We start from the raw sequence: 26,651 nt of genomic DNA on the forward strand, positions 1-26,651 counted from the left end.
AATTATCATTTTAAAACTTAAAAGGATTGTGCAGAAAGAGAAGTCATGCCAGGTTGCATTGTATCAAACAGATGGTTGCAGTGGTTTGTCAAAGTAGGACAGAGTGTACTGTATACAGTATATTGGACTATTGATGTGTCCATCCATGCTTGTAGCAGGGATGGGGTTTGTCTGGAGGTTATCAGGAGACAGAATCCAGGGCAGAGATATGGCAAGCAGGATGGGGAGCTTATTGTTGCACATAAGTGTCAACTGTAGAATATCCCAAATGTACCACAAAATGCAATTTTTCGCTACCAAAAAAGTTAAATCAAGAGGATTTCTCCCTGTTCTCTTTTTTTTTTTTTTTTGCCAGTCCAATTCCCACGCACGTCTCTCACACATTCATAAACCTCTACAGTCACTCATGCTTTTTCTCTCTCTTTCACACACACAGTGCCAGCTCACATAAGCCATGTCTCTTTCTCCTTGTTGAACTGCTCTGCCCACCTCCTGGTGAGCTCCAGGTAGTATTCAGGTTGGTGCGGCTGGTAATCCAAATACAACCTGGTCACCGTCTTTTTTGGCACAGCCCTCTCGATCTGTGTGCCCTCGTGCCACTCGTTGAACGACGTTATAGTGACGATCTCGGGCCGCACGTTCAGCGCCGCCTGCAAGGCCGTCTCGTAGTAGCGGCCGTTGACGCGGTTGCGCGTGTTGTGGTTGTTCCACGGTCTGACCGCGGTGTCGATGTAGCCCGGCCCGGCGCTAGGTATAAATAACAGGTTGTTACCGTCGCAGAACGCCTTGACCGCGATCCAGTTCTGGTGGGACGAACCAAAAGAAAACCCGTTGGAGGCGAAGTACGTGTACATGCCATCGAAACCCCCGGCAAGGATGTCGTGCTTGTGGCGCTCCTCCACAATGAGGGCGATGAAGACACTGTCATACGGCGTGCCACGCAGGCTGTGGGAGCCCGTGGGGTGGAGTAGGTCGGACCAGTTCTCGGGTGGCGTCAGATACGAGTCATAAATGTAGAACAGAGGCAGGATATTCCCCGTGCTAGAGGTGAACTTGTAGAAGGCTCCGTGGTCCCCGTACCTTCAAACACAAATAAATGGACAGGAGATTATTGGTACAGATTTGAATATTTGCATGGAAAAAATTACCTAGAAGTAACCTAATAAGATAGGAAGCATATTCTAGATTTATGTACATGTAATCTAGCATTCAGGAGACGGCAGATGGAGCACGCCCCCATCCACATTGATGGGGCCGCATTGGAGAATGTTAAAAGCTTCAAGTTCCTCGGCATACACATCACTGTGTGGTGAAGGTGCAACGCTGTCTCTTCAACCTCGGGAGGCTGAATACATTTGACTTCGCCCCAAAGACCCTCACAAACTTTTACAGATGCACAATTGAGAGCATCCTGTCAGGCTGTATCACCGCCTGGTATGACAACTGCATCGTCCACAGCCCAACGCATCACCGGAACCACACTGCCTGCCCTTCAGCACATCTACAGCACCCGGTGTCACAGGAAGGCCAAGAAGATCATCAAGGGCCTCAGCCACCGAGCCATACCCTGTTCACCCCACTAACATCCGGAAGGCGAGGTCAGTACAGGTCCATCAAAGCTGGGTCTGAGAAGCTGTTTTTCAGTCTGTATCTCAAGGTCATCAGACTGTTAAATAGCCATCACTAGCTGGACTCCACCCAGTACCCTGCCCTGAACTTAGTCACTGTCACTAGCAAACGGAACAAAACGGGGATAAACATACCTGAATTTGTCCAATGGAAATTCTCGTTTGCAACTGTTAAACTACTGATTACAAACTATATCAGCTAGATGGAGGCAAGAGTGTGCAAGGCGGTCACTTTGATTACAAATTTGTCTCTCAACCTGTGTGCACCTACGTTGTAAACTTTCATTCAAAAGCTAGGTTGTAGCAACCTCATGATCTGTATAGGGAAAATTGTCATGTAGTAGCCTAAACCTAACACTGTTACATTGAACTGGGTGAATGGAATATGAATGAGAGTCATGCAATAACATGTAATAGAAATAAGGCCATGCTAGTGAAAAAATGGGATTTAAAGGCGTCACTGGTCTATACATCCCATCGTGTGTGTGTACAGTGGAAGTCAGAAGTTTACATACACTTAGGTTGGCGTCATTAAAACTCGTTTTTCAACCACTCCACAAATTTCTTGTTAACAAACTATAGTTTTGGCAAGTCGGTAAGGACATCTACTTTGTGCATGACACAAGTCATTTTTCCAACAATTGTTTACAGACAGATTATTTCACTTATAATTCACTGTATCACAATTCCAGTGGGTCAGAAGTTTACATACACTAAGTTAACTGTGCCTTTAAACAGCTTGGAAAATTCCAGAAAATAATGTAATGGCTTTAGAAGCTTCTAATAGGCTAATTGACATCATTTGAGTCAATTGGAGGTGTACCTGTGGATGTATTTCAAGGCCTACCTTCAAACTCAGTGCCTCTTTGCTTGACATCATGGGAAAATCAAAAGAAATCAGCCAAGACTTCAGACAACAAATAGTAGACCTCCACAAGTCTGGTTCATCCTTGGGAGCAATTTCCAAATGCCTGAAGATACCACGTTCATCTGTACAAACAATAGTATGCAAGTATAAACACCATGGGACCACGCAGCCATCATACCGCTCAGGAAGGAGACGCGTTCTGTCTCCTAGAGATGAACATACTTTGGTGCGAAAAGTGCCAATCAATCCCAGAACAACAGCAAAGGACCTTGTGAAGATGCTGGAGGAAACAGTTACAAAATAATCTATATCCACAGTAAAACGAGTCCTATGTCGAAATAACCTGAAAGGTCGCTCAGCAATGAAGAAGCCACTGCTCCAAAACCACAATAAAAAAGCCAGACTACGGTTTGCAACTGCACACGGGGACAAAGATCGTACTTTTTGGTGAAATTTCCTCTGTTCTGATGAAACAAAAATAGAACTGTTTGGCCATAATGACCATAGTTATGTTTGGAGGAAAAAGGGGGAGGCTTGCAAGCCAAAGAACAACATCCCAAACGTGAAGCACGGGGTGGCAGCATCATGTTGTGGGGGTACTTTGCTGCAGGAGGGACTGGTGCACTTCACAAAATAGATGGCATCATGAGAAAGAAAAATTAAAGCAACATCTCAAGACATCAGTCTGGAAGTTAAAGCTTGGTCAAAAATGGGACTTCCAAATGGACAATGAGAGGAGTGGCCATCACAAGTGGCCATCACAAAGCCCTGACCTCAATCCTGTAGAAAATGTGTGGGCAGAACTGAAAAAGCATATGCGAGCAAGGAGGCCTACAAACCTGACTCAGTTGCACCAGCTCTGTCAGGAGGATTGGGCCAAAATTCACCCAAGTTATTGTGGGAAGCTTGTGGAAGGCTACCTGAAAGGTTTGACCCAAAGCAAACAATTTAAAGGCAATGCTACCAAATACTAATTGAGTGTATGTAAACTTCTGACTCACTGGTAATGTGATGAAAGAAATAAAAGCTGAAATAAATCCTTCTCTCTACTATTATTCTGACATTTCACATTCTTAAAATAAAGCGGTGATCCTAACTGACCTTAGACAGGGAATTTGTACTCGGATTAAATGTCAGGAATTGTGAAAAACTGAGTTAAATGTATTTGGCTAAGGTGTATATAAACTTCTGACTTCAACTGTATGTGTATATATAACTCAGCAAAAAAAGAAACGTCCCTTTTTCAGGACCCTGTCTTTCAAAGATAATTTGTAAAAATCCAAATAACTTCGCAGATCTTCATTGTAAACGGTTTAAACACTGTTTCCCATGCTTGTTCAATGAACCATAAACAATTAATGAACATGCACCTGTGGAACGGTCGTTAAGACACTAACAGCTTACAGACGGTAGGCAATTAAGGTCACAGTTATGAAAACTTAGGACACTAAAGAGGCCTTCCTACTGACTCTGAAAATCGCCAAAAGAAAGATGCCCATGGTCCCTGCTCATCTGCGTGAACCTGCCTTAGGCATACTGCAAGGAGGCTTGAGGACTGCAGATGTGGCCAGGGCAATAAATTGCAATGTCCGTACTGTGAGACGCCTAAGACAGAGCTACAGGGAGACAGGACGGACAGCTAATCATCCTCGCAGTGGCACACCACGGGTAAGAACACCTGCACAGGATCGGTACATCCAAACATCACACCTGTGGGACAGGTACAGGATGGCAACAACAACTGCCCAAGTTACACCAGGAACGCACAATCCCTCCATTAGTGCTCAGACTGTCTGCGATAGGCTGAGAGAGGCTGGACTGAGGGCTTGTAGGCCTGTTGTCTGGTGAGGACCTGCCTTACATCACCGGCAACAACGTTGCCTATTGGCACAAACCCACCGTCGCTGGACCAGACAGGACTGGAAAAAAGTGCTCTTCACTGACGAGTCGCGGTTTTGTTTCACCAGGGGTGATGGTCGGATTCGCGTTTATCGTTGAAGGAATGTGCGTTACACCGAGGCCTGTACTCTGGAACGGGATCGAGGTGGAGGGTCCTTCATGGTCTGGGGTGGTGTGTCATAGCATCATCGGACTGAGCTTGTTGTCATTGCAGGCAATCTCAACGCTGTGCGTTACCGGGAAGACATCCTCCTCACTCATGTGGTACCCTTCCTGCTGGCTCATCCTGACATGACCCTCCAGCATGACAATGCCACCAGCCATACTGCTCATTCTGTGCGTGATTTCCTGCAAGACAGGAATGTCAGTGTTCTGCCATGGCCAGCGAAGAGCCCGGGTCTTAATCCCATTGAGCACGTCTGGAACCTGTTGGATCAGAGGGTGAGGGCTAGGGCCATTCCCCCCAGAAATGTGCAGGTGCCTTGGTGGAAGAGTGGGGTAACATCTCACAGCAAGAACTGGCAAATCTGGTGCAGTCCACGAAGAGGAGATGCACTGCAGTACTTAATCCAGCTGGTGGCCACACCAGATACTGTTACTTTTGATTTTGACCCCCCCCCCTTTGTTCAGGGACACGTTATTCCATTTCTGTTAGTCACATGTCTGTGGAACTTGTTCAGTTTATGTCTCAGTTATTGAATCTTGTTATGTTCATTCAAATATTTACACATGTTAAATTTGCTGAAAATAAACGCAGTTGACAGTGAGAGGATGTTTCTTTTTTTTTGCTGAGTGTATATATATGTGTGTGTGTGTGTGCATATATATATATATATATATATATATATATATATATATATATATATATTACACACACACTCCGACATTGCTCGTCCTAATATTTCTATATTTCTTAATTCCATTCTTTTACTTTTAGATATCTGTGTATTTTTAGATATTACTGCACTGTTGGAGCTAGGAACACAAGCATTTTGCTACACCCGCAATAACATCTGCTAAACGTGTAAATAACCAATAGAATTTGATTTGAAGTGAACTGTGTCTCAGTCCTTTAAAAGGGTCTACGTTGTCTGAAAACTACTGTTTCAACAGGAAAGTTCAACAAGGTTTTACTTTGTGTCCACTTCAGTTTAAAGTTATTCTAAACAAAGACAACACCTACCTGTCGATGATATACTTGATATTGTCATGGACACTGTGGTCGCTCCGCCCTCTGTAAGGCTGGAGGTGAAATGCAACCTGGGAAGAAAATGAAAAACATCTTAGTCCACAGCTTTCCATTCATTGCATTGTTGTCACATATTTGTAAGTGTGCCTATGCAGCCAACCCAACCATCTAAGGTGATGAGTTTGTATTGACTCAAACTCTAGAGAATATTCACATTTGGAAAGGTGACAGGAGCTGGGCTGTGTTCAGCTGCCCCTTGGGTCTAATTGAGAGCTATTCAAAGCCTAAGGATGCAGGAGGAGCATGACAGCCATTATTATGCCGCCATTATAATAAGCAGTTGTTACAACAACAAGAAAATAGCTTCAATTGTTGTGTCCAAATACTGGTGGAGTCAACTAATAACATAATCTGACCAGAGAGGTTCAGGACCTGAAGAACAGTTTGCAGTTCTCCCAGCGTCTGCTCAGTGAGTTTAAACAGGAAAACGTCAAGATGACAACAATCTGTAAGCATTTGAGAGAGGACATTAGTTCTGTATGTGAATCCATGATAACAATGACAGAGAAATCAGATTATCTCGAAGGACAGTCGAGGCGGAACAACATTGTTGTAGATGGAATTGCGGAATCTCCACATGACCTGGACAGAGTCTGAGGACAAAGTGAGGGAAATGATCAAGGTGAAACTGAAGATGGACCACAGGAAGATTGAGTTGGAGCACGCCAACAGGACTGGAAAACCCACCACCAGCCCAGGTGCCAGGCACAGGCCGATAGTCATCAAGTTTCTGAGGTTCAAGGACATGGTAGCGGTTCTGGAAAGAGCCATGAACTTGAGAGGAATGTACATCTTCCGTAACGAGGACTATCCTGAAACTGTGCACCTGAAGAGAAAATGACTTATCCCGGCCATGAAAGCTGCCAGAGTGCGTGGGGACATGCTTCCATCCAATATGACAGGCTCATTGTCCACCCTCCCTCCCAAAAGCCTGAAAGGGATGAGTGAGCCAAGCCTATGGATTTGTAGCTTCAACCCCACAGCACACACACAAACACACTTACACACACCAACTGATTAATGGACTGCTAAATGTGTTTTTTTTCTCTTTCTTTTTGTTCTTTTCCATATTGTGTCTATCTCTGAGAAGCTGCCAAGAAAAGGGCTGAAAATAGCCCATATTAATATATGTAGGCTTAGAAATATGGTTCATGAAATCAATAACTTGCTAACATCATATAATGTTCATATATTAGCCAATTCTGAGACTCAGATAATTCCTTTGATGATACAGCAGTAGCCGCAGTACAAGGATATAACATCTATCGAAGAGACAGGAATGCTTATGGGGGAGGTGTTGCTATATACAGTACCAGTCAAAAGTTTGGACACAGGGTTTTTCTTCATTTTTATTATTGCCGAATAAAGGTGAAGACATAAACTATGAAATGACATGTGGCATCATGTAGTAACCAAAAAAGTGTTAAACAAATCAAATATATTTTTGATTCTTCAAAGTAGCCACCTTGATGACAGCTTTGCACACTCTTGGCATTCTCACAACCAGCTTCATGAGGTAGTCTCCTGGAATGCTTTTCTAACAGTCTTGAATGAGTTCCCACGTATGCTGAGCACTTGTTGGCTGCTTTTCTTTCACTCTGCGGACAAACTCAACCCAAACCATCTCAATTGGATTGAGGTCGGGTGATTGTGGAGGCCAGGTCATCTGATGTAGCATTCCATCACTCTCCTTCTTGGTCAAATAGCCCTTACACAGCCTGATAGTTCCACTAAGCACAAACCAGATGGGATGTCGTATCTGTGCAGAATGCTGTGGTAGCCATGCTGGTTAAGTTTGCCTTGAATTCTAAATAAATCACTGACAGTGTCACCAGCAAAGCACCCCCACACCATCACACCTCCTCCTCCATGCTTCATGGTGGGAACCACACATGCGGAGATCATCCATTCTCACAAAGACATGGCGGTTGGAACCAAAAATCTCACATTTGGACTCCTCAGACCAAAGGACAGATTTCCACCGGTCTAATGTCCATTGCTCATATTTCTTGGCCCAAGCAAGTCTCTTCTTCTTATTGGTGTCCTTTAGTAGTGGTTTCTTTGCAGCATTTCGACCATGAAGGCCTGGTTCATGCAGTCTCCTCTGAACAGTTGATATTGAGATGTGTCTGTTTACTTGAACTCTGTGAAACATTTATTTTGGCTGCAATCTGAGGTGAAATTAATTTCCGATTTCTGAGGCTGGTAACTCTAATGAACTTATCCTCTGCAGCAGAGGAAACTCTGAGTCTTCCTTTCCTGTGGCGGTCCTCATGAGAGCCAGTTTCATCATAGCGCTTGATGGTTTTTGCGAAACATTCAAAGTTCTTGATGTTTTCCAGGTTGACTGACCTTCATGTCTTAAAGTAATGATGGACTGTCGTTTATCTTTGCTTATTTGAGCTGTTCTTGCCATAATATGGACTTGGTCTTTTACCAAAGAGGGCTATCTTCAAGACAAAGGAGATGATTGTGGACTACAGGATAAAGAGGACCGTGCATACCCCCATTCTCATTGACGGGGCTGTAGCGGAGCAGGATGAGAGCTTCAAGTTCCTTGGTGTCCACATCACCAACAAACCAACATGGTCCATGCACACCAAGACAGTCGTGAAGAGGGCACAACAAAACCTATTCCCCCTCAGGAGACTTGGATTTGGCATGGGTCCTCAGATCCTCAAAAGGTTCCTCAGCTTCACCATTGAGAGCATCCTGACTGGTTGCACCACTGCCTGGTATGGCAACTGCTCGGCCTCCGACCGCAAGGCACTACAGAGGGTAGTGCGTATGGCCCAGTACATCACTGGGGCAAAGCTTTCTGCCATCCAGGACCTCTATACCAGGCGTGTCAGAGGAAGGCCCTAAAAATTGTCAAAGACTCCAGCCACACTAGTCATAGACTGTTCTCTCTGCTACCGCACGGCAAGCGATACCAGAGCACCAAGTCTAGGTCCAAGAGGCTTCTAAACAGCTTCTACCCCCAAGCCATCAGACTCCTTAAAATCAAATCAAATGCCTACCCAGACTATTTGCATTGCACCCCCCCCCAACTGCCACACTTTAATAACTCTACCTACATGTGCATATTACCTTGACTAACCGGTGCCCCCGCACATTGACTCTGTACCGGTACACCCCTATATATAGTCTCGCTATTGTCATTTTACTGCTGCTCTTTAATTACTTGTTACTTTTATTTCTTATTCCTATTTGTACTGCATTGTTGGTTAGGGGCTCGTAAGTAAGCATTTCACTGTAAGGTCTACACCTGTTGTATTCAGCGCATGGGGCTAATAAAATTCGATTTTATTCTGTATACCACCCCTACCTTGTCACAACACAACTGATTGGCTCAAACGCATGAAGAAGGAAAATTCCATAAATTATATTTTAACAAGGCACACCCGTTAATTGAAATGGATTCCAGGTGACTACCTCATGAAGCTGGTTGAGAGAATGCCAAGAGTATGCAAAGCCATCATCAAGGCAAACGGTGGCTACTTTGAAGAATTTCAAATATAAAATATATTTTCATTTGTTTTACACTTTTTTGCTTACTAGATAATACCATATGTGTTATTTCATAGTTTTGATGTCTTCACTATTATTCTACAATGTAGAAAATAGTAAAAATAAATAAAAACCCTGGAATGAGTAGGTGTTTCCAAACTTTTGACTGGTACTGTATATTCAGAGCCATATCCCAGTAATGCTTAGAGAAGATCTCATGTCAAGTGTTATTGAAGTAGTGTGGCTACAGGTTCACCTGCCTCATCTAAAGCCTATTATTTTGATGTGTTGCTATAAGCCACCAAGTGCTAACAGTATCTAAATAATGTGTGTGAAATGCTTGATAGTGTATTTGATGTAAACAGAGAGGTCTACTTTCTTTGGAATTTGAATATTGACTGGTTTTCATCAAGCTGTCCGCTCAAGAGGAAGCTTCTCGCTGTAACCAGTGCCTGTAATCTGGTTCAGGTTATTAATCAATTTACCAGGGTGTTTACAAACACTACAGGAAGTAGATCATCCACATGTATTGATGAAATGTTTACTCATACTGTAGAACTCTTCTCTAAAGCTGTATCCGTACCCAATGGATGCAGTGATCACAATATAGTGGCTATATCTAGGAGCACCAAGGTTCCAAAAGCTGGGCCTAAAATAGTGTATAAGAGATCATACAAAAGTTTTTGCTGTGACTGTTATGTGGATGATGTAAAGATATTTGTTTGTCTGAACAGACTAATAAGGAGCATCCAGATGCTGCACTTGAATATATGAAACTGCTTCTTCCAATTATTGATAAACATGCACCTGTTAAGAAACTGACTGTTAGAACTGTTAAGGCTCCATGGATTGATGAGGAAATGAAAAACTGTATGGTTGAAAGAGATGGGGCAAAAATATTGGCTAATAAGTCTGGCAGCACATCTGACTGGCTGACTTACAGCAATTTGAAAAATTATGTGACTTAACTTTACAAAAAGAAGAAGAAACTATTATGAAGCCAAGATCGATGATATAAAGAATGATGGGAAAAAAACTGCCGTACATTAAATTAAATTATTGTCAGAAAGACAAATTCAACTCCATCTTTCATTGAAGCAGATGGCTTATTCATCACAAAACCATTGATGTTGCCAATTATTTTCATGATTACTTAATTGGCAAATGGCCAAACTTAAGCAGGATATGTCAACAATGAACAGTGAGCCATCGTATTCATGCATAAAAAAACTAATAATGAAAGAAAAGCATTGAAAGTTTGAATTGTGTATAGTTCGTGTGTGACAGGTGGAAACATTTTTGCGCTGAATAATGACAAACCTCTTGGCATTGACAATTTAGATTTGAAGGCTACTGAAGATGGTAGCTGACTCTATGGCCACTCCTATCTGTCATATCTTTATTCTGAGTCTAGAGGAAGGTGTTTGTCCTCAGGCTTGGAGGGAAGAGAAAGTTATTCTACTACCCAAGAGTGGTAAAGCAGCCTTTACTGGTTCTAAAAATTGTGTTGTACCAAATACAATTCCATTTCTTTGTAAACAAATTGACAACACACTTTCAGTATGCTTATAGAGATAGGCACTCAACATGTACGTTGAACTAAATGGATAATAAGAAGATTGTGGGAGCTGTACTGTTAGATTTCAGTGAAGCCTTTGATATTATTGACCATAACCTGTTGAGAGAACTTTTTTATGTTTAAAGGCTTTTCAACCTCTGCCATATTGTGAACTCAGAACCATCTATCTAATGAAACTCAGAGGGTTTTCTTAAATAGAAGCTTCTCTAGCTTCTCTAATGTAAGGTGTGGTGTACCGCAGGGCAGTTCTCTTGGCCCCCTACTTTTTTTATATTTTTACCAATGACATGCCACTGACATTAAACAAAGCCTGTGTGTCCATGTATGCTGATGATTCAACCATATACATGTCAGCAACCACAGCTAATTAAGTCACTGAAACCCTTAACAAGGAGTTGCAGTCGGTTTTGGAATGGGTGGCCAGTAATAAACGGGTCCTGAATATCTCTAAAACTAAGAGCATTGTATTTAGTACAAATCATTCCCTAAGCTCTAGACCTAAGCTGAATCTGGTAATGAATGCTGTGGCTGTTTGACACATTGAGGAGACTAAATTTCTTGGTGTTACCTAAGATTACAAACTGTCATGGTCAAAACATATAGGTTCAATGGTTGTAAAGATGGGGAGAGGTCTGTCTGTGGTAAAGAGATGTTCTTCTTTTTTGACACCACACAAAGCAAGTCCTGCAGGCTCTAGTTTTGTCTTATCTTGATTATTGTCCAGCCATGTGGTCAAGTGCTGCTAAGAAAGACCTAGTTAAGCTGCAGCTGGTCCGGAACAGAGCGCCACGTCTTGCTCTTCATTGTAATCAGAGGGCAAATATAAATACTATGCATGCCAGTCTCTCTTGGCTAAGAGTTGAGGAGAGACTGACTGCATCACTTCTTGTTTTTATAAGAAACATTAATGTGTTGAAAATGCTAAATTGTTTGCATAGTCAACTCACGCACAGCTCTGACACACACACACTTACCCCACCAGACATGCCACCAGGGGTCTTTTTCACAATCCTCAAATCCAGAACAAATTCATGAAAGTGTACAATATTATATAGAGCCATTATTGCATGGCACTCCCTTCATCTCATATTGCTAAAATGAACAGCAAACCTTGTTTCAAAAAACAGATAAAGCAACACCCCACACCACGTCTCTCCCATATTGGACCTAGATATTTTTTGTGTATGTATTGATACTGTATGTAGGCTATGTGACATTTTTAAATGTATGTAGTTCTGTCCTTGAGCTGTTCTTGTCTATTAATGTTCTGTATTATCTCATGTTTCATGTTCTCCAAGCAAGGTACTTGGAGTCAAACAGTCAGGCCTGGATGTGATCTTTAAGGTCAGGGCCCTCCGTAAGGCTCACAAACATTTTTTAGACCCAAGCCACCCCCTGTACTCGGACTTTGAACTACTCCCCTCTGGGCGCAGGTATAGGGCACCCCTCGGCAGGAAAAACAGAAATAGACAATCATTTGTGCCAGGTGTGATATCCCTCCTAAATAGCTCAGGCTAATGTTCCTATCGACCCAGTAAGGCCAGCAGGCTAGTCTTTTTTTTAAAATGTTTTATTTCTTTATTTATTATAATTATTATAATTTAAAAAATGTATTGGTATGTAACTGTTATGAAAGTTGTATTGTCAATTTTGTTTTGTATTTTAATGCCACTTTAAATGTGTTCATGACTCTGCAACAAAATTTCCCCATGCGGACAATAAAGTCTGTACGTAAGTAAGTGTTGACCCCAGTAAGAGTAGCTGCGGCTTTCGCAACAGTCACATTTCTCGGCCAAAAGAAGTGGACAAAGTTGGTGCCCAGAAATGTCTTCATAAGAGACAATAAAAGCACACAGTGGTGGTGTTAATATGTTGTACAACCTTTACAGACTGTGTTATAGGATTGTCTCAGACGATGACTGTTTCAGCACTGGTGTTGTGCCATGACAAATAACCTGACACATCTATCCCAAGTTCATTTGTCATCCAGTAAATCATAGTTCTATTCCAGCTGACTATTCCTCAATGAGGAACAGAGTGGCTGAACACAATATGGATCAGCTATGAAACAAATACAAAAATGTTTAACTTGAATTTTTAAGAGTAAGCGTGGAGAATTTCACTACTTTGAATTATATATGATCGAAGTGGACCACTTTTCTTCTCCCACAACTGGTTCCCCAGGGACCCAGCATGAAGGAAACTGGATGGATAGAGCCATAAGCAGAATGGAAGCAGCAACACCTCGCCAGTTTGCTAACATAAGTCTGCTGCTTTTGTTGTAGATCCATCATTCCCACCTGACGCTCGATAAAATTCCTGTCTGAGCTCTGCCTCGCCACTACCTGGTTCTGTCTGCCAGATACAATAGCACTACCCTATAAAATACTTTCTTGTCATTATGGGGTTAGCTAATGTTTACCATGGGCTGTGGAGAATAAAGTGCTAAACATGTAGGTTTAGCATGTTGTGCATTTTTCATGACTGAGAATTGTCTTTTATGCTATAAAAATACTTTTCATGATGCGGTTCGGATACCATTCACTATGGAGAATAAAGTGCTAAACATTTTACACGTTCTTAGGCTATGCATGTTTTGTAGTTTTCATGACTGGGAATTGTCTTTGTCTTATTATGGAGAGGGACTAGCCAAGTATAGTGCATTAGATTGGGATAGGTTGGAGTAGGGGGTATGGCAGTATTGAAATGAAAGTGAGTGGCTACTGGGTCTTCCTAGCCAGTTGCCGTGGTGATGTAATTTGGTGACACCAAGGGCTCAAAGTGTCACCATGACATTGGGACAGAAGTGCGCTAATGGATAGGAGTTGTGCTGGCTAGGGATGGGAGGCAAGGCGGTTTTAAACTGTTGTCCTGTATAGTTAAATGTGGTCATGGGGAGAAAATCATTGTTGTCGCTAATGGTGGCAGCTAAGTGCTTCAGTGTCGGATGAAAATATATTTTAATTTGGAGCACCCGTGGCAGGGTAGCTCACTATGGTTGTGTAGGCCACTCGTCTGAAATCAGTGTCGAAGGGCGATAAATGCAGGAACAACTCTCCGTAATCTGATTAATGTCTCGAGGCAAGGTATCATTAGAGGGAAAGTTACAACTCTTTCTGTGCTAATAACTTAGATTGAAAGCTGAGTGACTCGGCCGGAAAAAAAAGTCATTATAGTTTTTAAAGCCTGCCGTCTCACTGACTGTCTAATTATTTCTCCCTAAGAAAAAGAGCTGTCACCATCTCAACTCCGCTCACCACAGATGACTGCTGCTTCTGGAATAGCCCGCTCATTTTCCACCCGAGACACATAAGGCCATTACACAGCAGCAATTTAGATGGAAATGAGAGACCCAAGCAAACCAAGAGCATTTCTCACAGACAGACCCAGCCCTATCACCATCACCAGAGCATAGAATTGGCTGAATCGAGTACAATACAACGTAATGCACTGTAACAGGCCCTTAGGAGGGGATTTCAACCATCCGTTAAACTACCCAGACAGCATTTCAAAAGAGTCAACACCATACAGTATTGAACGTATCATGAGATGTTGCCGCTTCGTACTTCCAAGAACGTTTTCGGTTATATTAGTTCGATTTCAGTAGGGTTCTACACGCTATGGTTGTCAACTTCTCATCAACATCGAAGTCTTGCAGGCACACTAACCATGCACCCCAAATGGCACCCTAGTCCCTATGTAGTGCACTACTTTTGACCAGGGCCCATCATAATTGGTGCACTATGAATGGAATAGGGTGCCATTTGGGATGCAGTCAAAGTCTTGTGAGATGGAAGCTGCATGCTGTGCTGGGCATCTGGAGATGGGGAAGTGTGCCTGACAGCATGGCCTGCCCACAGATGGGCAACTCTGCACTGCTGCTGTGCAACATGCCCTACTTTTCTGCCCCTTGGGACCCGGATTGTTCAGGGAGGAAAACTGAGTCATGGGACCGTCACCCCCCCCCAGAGCCCACACACAGCCCCTCAAGGTCCAAAGGGGAGTTTCAGCCTGAGCTACTCTCCAAGCAAGCAGTGTGACCACGATTGTTCCTACTCAGTGGAGCTCTGAAGCCTTCAACCGCAAGAGGATCTGCTCTTAAACTCCAACCCTACATACATAATACAAAAGCTGTGTGGGTGCCCAGACTTGATTTAGGGTCTTTTTCTAATACTATTCTTATATAAACAAAACGGTCTGTTTTCTGCAGTGTCATCTAGTGTAAGGTCACAGATTTAGGAGTCTAAGTCAGTGCCATTGTAGTATTGCCTGGCTACCCAGACTCCTCGCTCCGGCCAAATGCTATGCCACAGAGGTTAGTTTCTTTTCCGCAATGAGTCTGGATCTGAGTACCTCCTCAACTCTTCACCGAATGTGAACACTCTGGCCTTCTGACTGGTCCAGAAACTGATGGGTTGGGCCAGAGCCAGAACACACGTGGGTTTGATACTCTGATTGGTTTGAGACAATCCAATTGCTGATGACCCCACATCCATGTTAGACTAGTCTAGACTTGTTCTGGCCTGTGTTTCTAAGGCTTTTTCAGACTGAAGATTCAGCATGACTGTCTCGGGACTGTCTGCTGTTATTCAGACCACGTCACACACAGAGCTCCCTTAGATTGCTCTGTCAAGCAGCAAGTTATGAAGGCTCTGTAGCCTCCGCTCATTGTGATCACCTCAGGTCAGACTGTAAAGAGAAGTTCCGTCACGACAGATCTGACAGGAGAGGGATGACAAGACTGATAAACAGAGAGATGGACTGACTGAGCAGGTACCGTGTCAGACGTTCACCTGCAACAGTGACAAACACTTCACGCTGGTGGCCCCTAAAGACTTTCTCTTCTAGTCTCTTTCTTTGACAACATTGTTTGTGTCCATGAAATATAACATAATTTATCTTTCATGTACCGCATTCACATTTCCTTTGAAGAGGCTACACACATTGGGACCTCAAATTATTGCTCACTTTTGCCCCTAAGGATCCCTCAGAAGGAGTACATTAGAATGTATATGCAAGTCAAAGAGCCCCATGATGAAGTGAAATGCATGGTGAGATGCTGCCACTGAGTATAAAGGGCCGAATCCTAACTTGAAATCCATACGCTTACATGTTTTTGCATAAGCCATGCATTGATAACAATGGGACAAGTTATGCCCATGGATCTTATGTTAGGGCTCAACCCAGAGCGATAATGCATTCTACTGCTAATACCCCGTCTTACATATTGGTGTGAAAGAGGAGGCACAATTATACCTTGTAATCTGCCTTGTCTTTGCAGAAAATTCCAGGAAGATTGTAATGCAAGAGGGCCTCTTTTACATTCGAAAAAATAATAATAATTGCGTCGTAGCTCAAAATTATTAGAGACCCAAGACTTATTTTTCTACGGTCAGCAGTTTGTGAAGATTTTGCACTAAAGGCACTCCAACAATAGATGTCCTTATGTGCAGTGGGAGTGGGAGAATGTGGTCGGGAGCAAGTGGGCACTTGAACAGGATACTGCTGCAGAGTACCACTCTAAATGTTCTATAACAAGGTTATTAAAGGGTCAATCTCGGATTGGTACATCAATTTTTGGACTTTTAAAATAATAATACAATACTTTGACCAAAAGTATGTGGACACCTGCTCATCAAACATCTCATTCCAAAATCATGGGCATTCATATGGAGTTGGTCCCCCTTTTGCTCCTATAACAGCTTCCAATCTTCTAGGAAGGCTTTCAACTAGATGATGGAACATTGCTGCGGGTCTTGCTGCCATTCAGCCACAAGAGCATTAGTGAGGTCGGGCACTGATGTTGGGCGATTAGGCCTGGCTTGCAGTCAGTGTTCCAATTCATCCCAAAGGTGTTCGATGGGGTTGAGGTCAGGGCTCTGTCCAGGCCAGTCAAGTTATTCCACACCGATCTTGACAAACCATGTATGGACCTCGCGTTGTGCACGGGGGCATTGTCATGCTGAAACAGCAAAGGGCCTTCCCCACCTGTTGCCACAAAGTTGGAAGCACGGAATCGTCTAGAATATCATTGTATGCTGTAGCATTAAGATTTCCCTTCACTGGAACTAAGGGGCCTAGCCCAAACCATGAAAAATAGCCCCAGACCATTATTCCTCCTCCACCCAACTTTACAGTAGGCACTATGCATTGGGGCAGGTAGCGTTCTCCTGGCATCCATTACATGAAGCTCCAGACAAACAGTTATTGTGCTGATGTTGCTTCCTGAGGCAGTTTGGAGCTCGATAGTGAGTGTTGCAACTGAGGACAGACTATTTTTACACGCTACGTGCTTCAGCACTATGCGGTCCCATTCTGTGAGCTTGTGTGGCCTATCACTTCACAATAACAGCACTTACAGTTGAATGGGGCAGCTCTAGGAGGGCAGAAATTTGACGAACTAACTTATTGGAAAGGTGGCACCCTAGTCACTGAGCTCTTCAGTACGGGCCATTCTGCTGCCAATGTTTGTCTATGGAGATCGCATGGCTGTGTGCTCGATGTTATCCATCTGTCAGCAAAGGGTGTGGCTGAAATTGCCAAATCCACTAATTTGAAGGGGTGTCCACATACAGTGTATATAGTGTATATAGGCCCCATCCCTTAGCTGTTTACAAAAAAGTGGCGGAGACCACTTGGTTGTTGTTTGTTAAAGTTATCTTTCCCTACGTTGGCTTTATTTCTTTACTGCTCTCTTGTATCAGTAAAACTGCAATATTCTTGTGGAAAAAATATAGCCAATTCTGAATCCTCCGGAATTAACTATTAGTTTGATTACTTATGCTTATAACAACTGAGGTCGGGGAGTTTGATATAGTTTAGTTGAACTTTACTTAGAGTACGCTGGCATTACATATTTATTCACAAGGCTTCCTAGCACAACTATCGGTTGCGTGTAAAACATGGAATTGGAATCTTTCTGTACAAATACAGTCGTGGCCAAAAGTTTTGAGAATGACACAAATATTAATTTTCACAAAGTTTGCTGCTTCAGTGTCTTTAGATATTTTTGTCAGATGTTACTATGGAATACTGAAGTATAATTACAAACATTTCATAAGTGTCAAAGGCTTTTATTGACAATTACATGAAGTTGATGCAAAGAGTCAATATTTGCAGTGTTTACCCTTCTTTTTCAAGACCTCTGCAATCCACCCTGGCATGCTGTCAATTAACTTCTGGGCCACATCCTGACTGATGGCAGCCCATTCTTGCATAATCAATGCTTGGAGTTTGTCAGAATTTGTGAGTATTTGTTTGTCCGCTCGCCTCTTGAGGATTGACCACAGGTTCTCAATGGGATTAAGGTCTGTGGGGTTTCCTGGCCATGGACCCAAAATATCGATGTTTTGTTCCCCGAGTCACTTAGTTATCACTTTTGCCTTATGACAAGGTGCTCCATCATGCTGGAAAAGGCATTGTTCGTCATCAAACTGTTCCTGGAAGGTTGGGAGAAGTTGCTCTCAGAGGATGTGTTGGTGCCATTCTTTATTCATGGCTGTATTCTTAGGCAAAATTGTGAGTGAGCCCACTCCCTTGGCTGAGAAGCAACCCCACACATTAATGGTCTCAGGATGCTTTACTGTTGGCATGACACAGGACTAATGGTAGCGCTCACCTTGTCTTCTCCAGACAAGATTTTTTCCGGATGCCCCAAACAATCGAAAAGGGGATTCATCAGAAAAAATGACATTACCCCAGTCCTCAGCAGTCCAATCCCTGTACCTTTTGCAGAATATCAGTCTGTCCCTGATGTTTTTCCTGGAGAGAAGTGGCTTCTTTGCTGCCCTTCTTGACACCAGGCCATCCTCCAAAAGTCTTCGCCTCACTGTGTGTGCAGATGCACTCACACCTGCCTGCTGCCATTCCTGAGCAAGCTCTGTACTGGTCCCGCAGCTGAATCAACTTTAGGAGACGGTCTTGGCGCTTGCTGGACTTTCTTGGGTGCCCTGAAGCCTTCTTCACAACAATTGAACCGCTCTCCTTGAAGTTCTTGATGATCCGATAAATGGTTGATTTAGGTGCAATCTTACTGGCAGCAATATCCTTGCCTGTGAAGCCCTTTTTGTGCAAAGCAATGATGACGGCACTTGTTTCCTTGCAGGTAACCATGGTTGACAAAGGAAGAACAATGATTCCAAGCACCACCCTCCTTTTGAAGCTTCCAGTCTGTTTTTTCGACCTCAATCAGCATGACAGAGTGATCTCCAGCTTTGTCCTTGTCAACACTCACCTGTGTTAACGAGAGAGTCACTAACATTATGTCAGCTGGTCCTTTTGTGGCAGGGCTGACATGCAGTGGAAATGTTTTTTGGGGATTCAGTTAATTTGCATGGCAAAGAGGGACTATGCAATTAATTGCAGTTCGTCTGATCACTCTTCAACATTCTGGAGTATATACAAATTGCCATCATACAAACTGAGGCTGCAGACTTTGTGAAAATGTATATTTGTGTCATTCTCAAAACTTTTGGCCACGACTGTACACGGACTGGATTGCGGAATAACGTTCACAACATTACATGTACAACAGACATTTATTTTCTGTACTTGTGCTCTTATAAATATTAATTTTGAATATCGGCCTGCATTATTTGCATGGTTTTATGTAGCAGAGATTCTCATGCAAACACAAAAACAAATCCCCTCTCAATTGTCTTTAAATGCGACCGTGTGTTGAGCAAACAGCGTGTGTATTATCGATGCAACGCGGCTGGAGAAAGGGACTCTAGCTCAAGCCTGTCTCTCTTGTCACACTGCACTCAGTCCGCATTCATTCACACAGGCACGAGGCTCGCAATGCCCCTGTGCCGTCTTTAAAAGCCCAATGCAGTCACAAATGTGATTGCCTGTGTTTTATATATATTTCAATACTATATGGTTGGAATAATATTATGACATTTTGAAAATCATGATAATGCCATTTTAGTGTAAGACCTGTTTGAAAAGACCGCCTGAAATTTCAGCCTGTTGCAGTAGGATGGAATTTTGGCCTGCCTGGTGACATCACCAGGCTCCCGAGTGGCGCAGCGGTCTAAGGCACTGCATCTCAGTGCTAGAGGTGTCACTACAGACCTTGGTTCAATTCCAGACTGTATCACAACCAGCCGTGATTGTGAGTCCCATAGGGCGGCGCACAATTGGCCCAGTGCTCTCCGGGTTAGGGTTTGGCCGGGGTAGGCCGTCATTGTAAATAATAATTTGTTCTTAACTGACTTGCCTAGTTAAATAAAGGTTAAATAAAAAATAAAAAATAAATCACCAGGTGGTAAATTACTTAATAGACAAATAAGAACGAGTTCCAAACCTTTGCCAATAACAAGTAGTTTATGGTTTTCCCCTCCCTACCACCCCTAGACAGTCCTAGCAATATTCTTGCTTGAGAAATTGCTTTTTGCTAAGAAGCTATTTTTGTTTATTTTTGACCATTTTAATTGAAAACAATCACAGTACGTTGATTTTATTGAAATAAAAACGGCTGCAATGGATCTTTCAAACACACACACAAATGCAAGTCATCCTGCCGCACAGCTGTCTACTGACACACAGATACCCAGAAGTGTCCTGCCCCTAGTGCCCCCTCAGATCTGTCCTGTTTTTTATTTTTCAGATGTTAAATGAAATACTCAACTTAATTTTTAAGCCTACGCTTTATCATAATTATTTATAAAAAAAGATCTGTCAGCGGTATTTTGCGGAGGGGCCACACACATAAAGAGGTATGCTTAGATAACCCATGGAGAACAATATACATTGCTTTTACATAGAATTAGGCATAATGAATATTGCTCTAGATTGCAGGAAAATGCTGTTTCAGGTGTTTGAGAAATTCACCCCTGGATATACCACCCAAAGTTCTATATACCAAAATTCAGCATGCGTAATGTACACCACTTAAAATGCCTTAAAGCGTCTTAGACACATTCTCACAGACTTCCAACCACTCAGGGTGAATGGATACACACCACTTAAACGGCTGTGTGGCTGTTTTTATATATCGGTTATGTCATCCAAGATGCTGCCGGATCAAGCCAGTACAGCTCACTTGAAGTATCTTTTTTCCTTTGAACATCTTGAATAGCTACTACGTCTCTGCTGCATCTAATGTGCATCTACCATCTGATGTTACACGTATCGAATTACGAAGAAGGGGCCCTCTAAAAGTTTCATGAGCTTCAATGCAGTCCGTGACAGCAGGCAGAGGGGACTCGACGTGTCGACGTTGATGCAGTCGTTATCTCTGGGATCGCATTTTCCGACCTAATTGGCAATAGGTCATGATGTGTTTCCCTGCTCATCCAGTCCCATAAACAACAGTTCCCGCCGGCAGCTTTATTATGTCCCCTCTGCTCTTAGTTAGAGATGTGCTCATCCTCCTTCCCCTCGGCCTACTCAAAGTCATGTCACACTTGGCTATCAACTTTTTTGAAGTAATGGTACACTATTGTGTATTATAATACTATTGTACAGTATTAGGATATGTTTACCAGTTGGTTGTGTAACTTTGTTCTTTCGAAGATTCCTTACCAAAACACACATTCTTATTCAGCGCTCATGAATCCCAAAAACTGATTCCAAAGCAAAGCGTCTGTCTGTCTCTCTGTCTCTCTGTTCCTTACCTTGAGGTTGTGTCTGTGAGCAGCGTCCAGGATGGCCGGCACCAGGTCCTCTGTGGGCTCCCCGTTGTCATCGGCCAGGCCCGGAGGATACCAGGACAGCACCAGCACCCCTAGACCACACAGGGCAAGTCTCTCTAAGTCTCCACACAGGACCTTTCAGGTTGGCTATACCCCACACAAAAATATAATTACTAGAATGGGGAAATAAAATGACTAGAAAGGGAAAAGCCCCTCAGAGCATGGCAATTTTACAATACACCCAATATGGCTGCTGGTCCACCTATCACAGAACATTGACTTCAATGGGATTGACCATTCTAGTCATTATATTTCAATTACCACACATCTCTGATACCCAATCCTGAACCTCATGATGTCCCTGTTACACCATTTTAAGTCGTATTGGTCAGTGTGACGTTGACATTGATATATGTGATAGCTGCCTACATCCCCTAAGGGTTCTGGATTGGCTTGAAGGACTTATTGATGTGATTGCTGCCAGTTGTAGGCCTACAATAGGATCTCTATGGGCCAACATCCCTCAAGACTTCAATGACTAACTTCGATATATATAGTCTACATATTCTGCCAGATGTACAGTTGAAGTCAGAAGTTTACATACACTCAATTAGTATTTGGTAGCATTGCCTTTAAATTGTTTAACTTGGGTCAAACATTTCGGGTAGTCTTCCACAAGCTTCCCACAATAAGTTGGGTGAATTTTGGCCCATTCCTCCTGACAGAGCTGGTGTAACTGAGTCAGGTTTGTAGGCCTCCTTGCTCGCACACGCTTTTTCAGTTCTGCCCACAAATTTTCTATAGGACTGAGGTCAGGGCTTTGTGATGGCCACTCCAATACCTTGACTTTGTTGTCCTTAAGCCATTTTTCCACAACTTTGGAAGTATGCTTGGGGTCATTGTCCATTTGGAAGACCTATTTGCGACAAAGCTTTAACTTCTGACTGATGTCTTGAGATGTTGCTTCAATATATCCACATAATTTTCCATCCTCATGATGCCATCTATTTTGTGAAGTGCACCAGTCCCTCCTGCAGCAAAGCCCCCCCACAACATGATGCTGCCACCCCCGTGCTTCACGGTTGGGATGGTGTTCTTCGGCTTGCAAGCGTCCCCCTTTTTCCTCCAAACATAATGATGGTCATTATGGCCAAACAGTTCTATTTTTTTTTCATCAGATCAGAGGACATTTCTCCAAAAAGTACGATCTTTGTCCCCATGTGCAGTTGCAAACCGTAGTCTGGCTTTTTTATTGCGGTGTTTGAGCAGTGGCTTCTTCCTTGCTGAGCGGCCTTTCAGGTTATGTCAATATAGGACTCTTTTTACTGTGGATATAGATACTTTTGTACCTGTTTCCTCCAGCATCTTCACAAGGTCCTTTGCTGTTGTTCTGGGATTGATTTGCACTTTTCACACCAAAGTGTGTTCATCTCTAGGAGACAGAACACGTCTCCTTCCTGAGCGGTATGATGGCTGCGTGGTCCCATGGTGTTTATACTTGTGTACTATTGTTTGTACAGATGAACGTGGTACCTTCAGGCATTTGGAAATTGCTCCCAAGGATGAACCAGACTTATGGAGGTCTACAATTTTTTTTCTGAGGTCTTGGCTGATTTCTTTTGATTTTCCCATAATGTCAAGCAAAGAGGCACTGAGTTTGAAGGTAGGCCTTGAAATACATCCACAGGTACACCTCCAATTGACTCAAATTATGAAAATTTGCCTATTAGAAGCTCCTAAAGCCATGACATCATTTTCTGGAATTGTCCAAGCTGTTTAAAGGCACAGTCAACTTAGTGTATGTAAACTTCTGATCCACTGGAATTGTGATACAGTGAATTATGAGTGAAATAATCTGTAAACAATTGTTGGAAAAATGACTTGTGTCATGCACAAAGTAATGTCCTAACCGACTTGCCAAAACTATCATTTGTTAACAAGAAATTTGTGGAGTGGTTGAAAAACGAGTTTTAATAATGACTCCAACCTAAGTGTATGTAAACTTCCGACTTCAACTGTATACTGTTATGGCTCATTTGGCATTCATTGCTCGTGCTGTCTGTCTCCTTTATTCCAACATAAGTGATGCCTCATATCTGAGTGATGAAATATGCCTCCCTACATGCAGTTCATCTTTATGCACTCTGTTTTAATCGTAAGAGCGAGTATCTTTCAGTACACACATGAAGTGACAGCTCATAAATGTCTATGTTGCAGCCAGAGGAATTGTTTCCCACACGCTCATAGAGGGGAATATCAAAAACTCTTTCTGTCAAGTAGCCAGCAAGGCAGGCATGTCCACTTTGGTCACAAGCTGTGTGGAATATTTGATTGCAATTTCTAAAAAGCCATTGTCACATGTATTAAAAAGTTATGTCCGCACTATTCATTTTATTATGGGCTCCTCGCGGAGTGGAATCAGTCACCGCTGCAAGCAGGATATTATTTGGAATTTTTTATGGGTCTTTGTGCCAGTGGCTTTAATTAAATTGACTCCTTTTAACCAAGCACATTCAGTTGGCCTTTCTGTGTTCCATCTGTCACAGTGTTCGGTTTAAGGGGAAGGGAGGGGAAAGAAAGGGGAAGGGACGATCATTTTCCGGATGGTGTACAATAACCAGTTCAGCCGAAGGCAGACAACATTAGCATGGCTCGATTGTCTGTCCCATCAGTCGTTTTCACACCCAACTCCAAGGCATCATCACTCCCATTTTGGTCAATACAAGTAGCTTACATTTTTCGTTGAAAACATAGGCTCCTTATTTCAGACAATGTACATGCCACTTCCGGTTATGGTTTTCAGTGCTGACCTTTGCAGTGGACTGTCATGGCCACGTACTGATAAGACTTACGTGCTCCTTCCACTGACTGATGGATTTTCAATAACTTTTTAGAGTCAAAAGGGGACTTCCTATTCGCGCGGCCTGACGTTCATCTGTTTGTATGTTCGATCTCAGTGAAATACAGATAAGCAGTAAACATATATTATTCAAGTGTTCAATTGTTCACATTCAAGATTGCTTGGAAGTGGATGTCAAAATTAACACCGTTCTAAAACTACTGTGAGAAAAGGCTGCTGGTGGGTTTAGGTGAGCATGCGGAGCTGTCCACTACATGAGTGCTGAAATAAACCGGCAAAGCGCAAGAGAAGTGAATAAAATGAATTGTGCGGCCATAACTTTTTAATACACGCGACCATGGCTTTTTAGATATTGTAATCCAATATTCCACACAGCTTGTGACCAAAGTGGACATGGCTTGATCAATTAGCTGCATGCATACTGTGTGTGCCAGTGGCCTGCTGTACTGGCTGCTTGACAAAAACCGTTTTTGACATTCCCCTCTATCAGGTTGTGGACAATAATATATCTGGCTGCAACATACATTTATGAGCTGTCACTTCATGCGTGTACTGGAAGATACGCACTATTACGATTAAAACCGAGTGTCTAAAGATTCACTGCATGTAGGAAGGCATATTTCATCACTCAGAAATAAGGCATCACTTATTCTGTCTAATGATATAGTAGAATGGTTGTCTGTTGGAATAAGGGAGACAGACAACACGAGCAATATGCAACACAAGCAATGGGTTCAAATGAGCCATAACAGTATACACTTGGCAGAATATATAGCCTATATGCATCAAAGTTAGTAATTCAAGTCGTTGGCCCATATATATCCTATTGTAGCTGTGCTCAAAGTTGAACAAAATGTTACAACTTTAAAGTTAACTGGACAGGCACTGCAGCAACAAAACTAATACGAATGTTAAAACTTGTTTGTACGTTTCAGTATAGAATAACCACTGCACCTTTGCACTCTACCTGCAGCAGCCGCTCCAATCTGCTCCATGTGTGACTCCAATACATCGGGATCTCTCGAGCTGTACGGACCAAGATCGGGGTAGAAACTGGAGCCGATGTCCTCCGGCGGCATATGCCTCCCTTTCGGGTAGCTGGCGGCGATTTTGGGGTCCCAATGTGGCACGAGGACATGGTCCCAGTGCATGTATTTCCCATCCATCGACGGGTTCCCGTACCACACGCTGTAAAATATGTGGACGTCGTAAAATATGGTTCCTTCAGGTCCCGAGTTTGATAAAACTACTTTGGCGCGCACCTGCCCCGGGGAGGAGACGACGTCTTGGGACACCGAGCGCCGGTCCATCCTTCCTCCAATCATCGGCATAAGGTCCAACCCCGGGGCCAGGTCTGAGAACCCATCGCTGGGCTTCAGAGTTCTCAAACCCATCATGGTTCCAAAAACGAAGAGTGTAAATAAAAACAGAGCTATGCACGCTTTCTTTCGCAGCCTGGCCATTGCGGATAGATTGTCTCTCAGATGTGATTCCTGCTGGAGTGAACCGGGGGTTCGTGGTCGGCTGAAGTCAGCGATGTGGATAAGACTTGCTTTTCTCCAAACGTCGTATAGCCTATAGGCAGTATACTATAACAGTTAGCCTATCTTACAAGTTCACCACCCACACTCTAGAAAAGTATACAATGCAGGCCTTCATATAGACTATTCATAAATGCAGTCGCTGTCGGAACGCAGAAAATGTACAACTTTATGATTAATAGCCTAATAACTATTAGCCTACATGATTGCGGACGAAGCCTAATGGTCGCGTTGCATGACGCAGTGGAATCTGGCATTGCATTTAGATCTCAGTGATGTGAAATTATTTGTCCCTTTATCAGGTTCTCAAGCGGAGTTAACTTGCTCAATTCAACCAGTTAACAGAATATCGTTGTCTTAAGGAGCCCACTTTACCTTGTTGTAGTGGAGAATGTGAAATAAGGATACATGACACATTTTGATTAGTTTCCCCCAATTGCAATGGTGAAGGCTATACCACCATCTGATTATATGAGCTCTTGGAGAAAATGTGCACATTTCGAGTTAAGAATAGCCTCCATGTCAAGTGATCAAATCTCTCTGATATCTTTCTATCGTCTATAGGCTACAGTTAGATGTTGGCTCCTGGTGGCTGAATTGTCATCACTCTGGTACACTATTTCGCTGCTACGCTATTTCGCTGCTTGGCTCGATGTATCTCCTACCTAATGCTTTACATTAGGCTCGGAAGTAAACCCAAGTTGTGACAGCAACGAAAACGTTCTAAATTCAATGCAACAAGATCCTGGACGTGCACACTCCGTGGTCGCTGTCCATGGTAGCAATTCGCCATCAGCGATGGCTGCTTTTTACCGTCCATGTTTTGCTACATGGAGGCGGAGCTTTGGCCGGCCTGGTGTTATACTGAGATTTGTTTTAC

At 43.0% G+C, this 26,651-nt stretch overlaps 1 protein-coding gene across 1 annotated transcript; it reads right to left on the minus strand.

Moving 5' to 3' along the window:
* Window positions 1-26,598, minus strand: LOC106583256 (glycoprotein endo-alpha-1,2-mannosidase-like protein). The gene is made up of 4 exons (XM_014167207.2): window positions 25,198-26,598; window positions 21,353-21,462; window positions 5,579-5,655; window positions 1-1,080 (listed from the first exon to the last, which is right to left on the minus strand). Exons 1-4 carry the CDS (start codon window positions 25,691-25,693, stop codon window positions 444-446), a joined length of 1,320 nt encoding a protein of 439 aa, XP_014022682.1. The 5' UTR covers window positions 25,694-26,598; the 3' UTR covers window positions 1-443.
* Window positions 26,599-26,651: the final 53 nt, after the last annotated feature.

The sequence above is a fragment of the Salmo salar genome, chromosome ssa02 (assembly GCF_905237065.1).
Source record: "Salmo salar chromosome ssa02, Ssal_v3.1, whole genome shotgun sequence".
In the NCBI taxonomy this organism is placed as follows: Eukaryota; Metazoa; Chordata; class Actinopteri; order Salmoniformes; family Salmonidae; genus Salmo; species Salmo salar.

Coding starts and splice junctions, on each gene's coding strand:
- LOC106583256 (XM_014167207.2), bottom strand. CDS start 25,693: ATGGCCAGGCTGCGAAAGAAAGCGTGCATAGCTCTGTTTTTATTTACA. Junction 21,463..25,197: donor GATTGGAGCGGCTGCTGCAG/GTAGAGTGCAAA, acceptor TGTGTGGTCTAG/GGGTGCTGGTGCTGTCCTGG. Junction 1,081..5,578: donor ATCAAGTATATCATCGACAG/GTAGGTGTTGTC, acceptor TTGTGTTTGAAG/GTACGGGGACCACGGAGCCT.